This window comes from Aptenodytes forsteri, unplaced genomic scaffold (assembly GCF_000699145.1).
Source record: "Aptenodytes forsteri isolate BGI_AS27 unplaced genomic scaffold, ASM69914v1 Scaffold7, whole genome shotgun sequence".
Classification (NCBI taxonomy): Eukaryota; Metazoa; Chordata; class Aves; order Sphenisciformes; family Spheniscidae; genus Aptenodytes; species Aptenodytes forsteri.
Window position 1 is genome coordinate 2673010 of NW_008795919.1, and position 3800 is coordinate 2676809.

General features: G+C 63.0%; 1 protein-coding gene across 1 annotated transcript in view; it reads left to right on the top strand.

Moving 5' to 3' along the window:
• Positions 1 to 2416: 2416 nt before the first annotated feature.
• KCNQ4 (potassium voltage-gated channel subfamily Q member 4) overlaps positions 2417 to 3800 on the top strand; it is an 8818-nt gene continuing 7434 nt past the window's right edge. Inside the window, 4 exon segments of the mRNA XM_009284764.2 lie at positions 2417 to 2487; positions 2715 to 2805; positions 3541 to 3667; positions 3776 to 3800. The exon segment at positions 3776 to 3800 is cut by the window's right edge and continues 1 nt beyond it. Of these exon segments, the coding sequence (XP_009283039.2) occupies positions 2417 to 2487; positions 2715 to 2805; positions 3541 to 3667; positions 3776 to 3800 (314 nt within the window).

Consider the following 3800-nt stretch of genomic DNA (forward strand, 5'->3'; position numbering starts at 1 on the left):
GGCGGGCCAGCCGGTTCCTGGCTCGCCGAGCTGCCTTCAGGCATCTGACCCTTTCCCTAAGCCGCTTAGGCACAGCCGGGACAGGGCGTTTGCCCAGGCTTTACAAGTTAATTCCTAGCAGGTGATATGTTCCCAGAAAGTTTCTTTCCCAGCCAGCCCCGTGGGGCCTCTCATGCCCGTATCCTTCACCAAATCCTGTAGGATGCCGGGGGGGCTGGGCGGGAGGCATCCCCAACCCGGGGGGTGCAGGTTTCCATCACTGCTCCTCGTTGCTCACAGTGCTGCTGCGGGGATGGGTGACGAGCGGGGCTCCGGCTCGGTGCAAAGGCACCGTGACTCACCGCTGCCCGAGGCAGGGCCACCCGCAGCATGTCCCTGTGGGAGCAACGTGTGCCCAGGCGCCGGAGACCCCCCTCCCTGCTCCCCGGCCGGGGCGAGAGGCACAAATCTTTGCAGGCTGGAAGATTTCTGCCTTCTCTTCTGCTTTGTGCTTCGCTGCCCATGTAATTGCCTGCTAAATCCTGATTGTATAATCTTTATTGCTGATGATGCACAAAGCAGAAAGGCTCTGCCCTGGGCCGCTCAGCCAGGTCTTGTTTTGCTCCTCAGACCAAGTGCTGTGGCCAGGAGGCCAGCAGCCTGCTCCGTGCTCCCTGCCCGCGGCACCACTGCCCTCTGTGCTGGAGCGGGCAGGACGGGGGAACTGCTGTGCCCGGCTGTGCTGTCGGCTGCCGGAGGAGTTAACAGCAGAACTGCTGTGCCGGAGGAAAGGGGCTCGATTAATAATTCAGAGGGAGAAGGAACTGGCTCCAGCCTTCTGCCTTGCAGATGGGGAGTGCCTAGGAGAGGAGCATCGTCCTCTGCAGCGAGGGCAGGGCGGTGTCGAGGCTGCAACACCCCCGGCCCCTTCATTCCTGTAGCTGGCACGTGGTGTGTTGTCGCTCCAGCTCTCCCTTCTCCGTACTCTGGATCCAGCCCTTCTCCCGTTCCCTGGGGTTTCTCTGCCACCAGTCCCATCTCCAGTTTCCCCTTGTGGCGGTTTTGGGGAAGGGGACCTGCCTGTCCCCTTTAGGCTGTGTTTTGAGCTGGGTGCTACCCCCCTTGCCCCACTGTGGGCATGGGGCACTCAGCAGCACCCTCATGCCATGACCAGGTTTGCAGAGCCCCCAGCTCTACACGGCGCAAACTGTGGGTTCGGTGGGTGGGTGCGTGTGTCCCCGGGTCATGCTCAGCCTTGGGGGGGCCCGTGGTTCCCCCCACCCCAAGTGCTCAGTGTCTGCACTGGGTCCCCTTGGCCCGGGTGGTCCCGCAGAGGGCACAGAGCATCGTCCCCTCTCCCTGGCTGCCTCCCTGCCAGTGCTGGGGCAGGCGTGCGGGTTGGGTCTGGTTTCTGCCCTGGGCAGCCGGTTCGGCTCTAAAGCTCCACGTCAGCAACAAGAGGAGACAGGAAAGTACCCCCGAGCGGGTGTCAGGCAGCATCTCCTCAAGCCGAGCCCCCTGCACTCTCTGGAGCACCATTGATGGGTCCCACAGGCATTGCTCACCATGGGGAGATGGTGCTGGGGGGCAAGATGGATGCCCACCAGCTCGGGGACAGGGTGCCAGGGCCACCTTGCTTGCGCTGCTGGCCTCAGCCTGGCCGTCCCGGTGCTGCTGGCGGTGCCTCCCCGCAGTGCCGTGGCACCGCGTGCCCAGTGGGTGCCCGGAGCACCCCATGCAATTACGGAGCCAGCTCCGGCAGAGCGGTGGCCCTTTGCACGCCGTCACGTGGGCTGGTGGCACAAGCCCTCCGCTTTCCATTTTTAGAATAGCTGGATCAGGGGAAAAAATGTATTTTTGGAGTTTCATTTGCTTCAGCTTCAGAATCTATTTTTTTTTTCCCTCCTTATTTTAAATGGGCCAAAGCCCCTTGTGTCTTAACCCAGCTCTTGGGGACAAATAGCCCCAGAGCAGCTCCCTGTTAACTCTTCCCCCGGGTCCCCGGCAAGTCCCCATGGTGGCAGTGATGCTGGGGACAGTCAGGAGAAGCTCTTGTCCCCTTTCTGCAGCAGCAGCAGCACCCTGTCGCAGCGCGGGACCCCTCGTCTCCCTCCCTGCCTTTAATTAGCAGTTGTTTTGCCCAGGCAGAGGCTGCAGGGCTGCGACGGAGCCTGGCACTGAGCCCCGTGGCCGCTGGAGCCTGGTCCTCCTCGGTGCCTGTGGGGCAGCCCGGGGACGTGCTGTGCCACCAGCCCAGGCTGGCATACGGGTGCCATGCAGGGCTGGTCCCCATCACAGGGGGGACCAGTGGGAGCGATGTTCCCTCTGGGCACAGGGCTTGGGGGGTACCACACGACCCCGGGCCCTGCCTGAGGCTGGGCAGAGAGCCCGTCCCGAGTGTGCCGGAGGGATACACGGGGAACGGAGGGGTCCCGCCATGGGCTTGGTGCCGTGGCCCAGGGAGGTGCTGCCTGCACTGGGCATCCCAGTGCCATGGGCAGCCTCGGGGTGGGCAGGCTTTAGGCACAGCCCTGCCTCCGCACCCACGGGCAGCTGCTCGTGGGCTCCCGAATTGCTCCATGCCACCATCTAGGGGCAAGCCGTGTCCCCGGTGGCTCAGCCGCGGCCGTGGAGGTCTTGGCTGGGGCGGGTCAGGCTACGAGCGGGGGCCAGCACTGCAGGCTGGGCTCCCCCCGGCCAGCCCCGACGCCTGCACCGACATGCTCTCGTTCCAGATTCCTCCTCGTCTTCAGCTGCCTGGTGCTGTCGGTCTTCTCCACCATCCAGGAGCACCAGAAATTGGCCAACCAGTGCCTCTTCATCCTGGTAAGTGGGGAGCAGGGCTGTCGCTCAGACTCCCCCTCCCCACGTTACACCCTAAAAGACTCGGACAAAATCATGGACAAAACTCCTCCGACCCTTTCCCCAGCCCAGATGTCACTATTGATCGTTGGTGTTAATGATGGCAGCCTCTCCGGCATGTTGGGGAGAAGCTGCAGGGTGGCCTTGCTGCTGCGGGCGTCCCTGTGGCTCGGGGTGGCCCGTCACCGCAGGTGGACCTCTGTGGTGCAGAAAGGCATAAACTGCTGGAAAAGGCAGGGCAGGAGGGGCTAAAAAAGGCAACTTTCCCCCAAACTGTCAGAAACAGCTGACGCTGGAGTTCTTCCGAGTGATGGAGACTAAATTGGGAAGGTCCTTGTGACTTTCCCGCAAGTAAGCAGAACGGGGGCTTGTTTGTGCGAGAGGTAGGAGGACAATGCTGACGGTGGAGGAAAAGGACCCAGCTCGGTGTGAGCTTGGCACAGGTAGGAGAGCCAGGCTGCTCAGACAGGCTCGACGGCCACGGCTCCTGTCTCGCTGCCCTGATTCCCCTGGGATGGCTCCAGCCAGGGCTGTGTCAGGGGTTGGCCTTGGGGGGACACCATGCTCCCCCCCGCACCCTCCTCAGCACCAGCATTTCATTTTGCCCCCCCCAAAGCCGCCCACACAGCTGAGCCCCCCACGCTGTCCTGCCCCTGCCCTCCCCACCTCACCCTCCTGCCCCTCCTCTCCCCCCGGCAGGAGTTTGTCATGATCGTGGTGTTCGGCATGGAGTACATCATCCGTGTCTGGGCAGCCGGCTGCTGCTGCCGCTACCGGGGCTGGAGGGGACGCTTCCGCTTTGCCAGGAAACCCTTCTGCGTTATAGGTACTTGTGGGCTTTGGGGTGAGCCCAGGGATTTGGGGACTTGGCAGAGTCACCCACGCCACGGGTGTTCGAGAAAAGCCCGTGCCCCTGACCCTCCCTGTCCCCTAGATTTCATCGTCTTCATTGCCTCGGT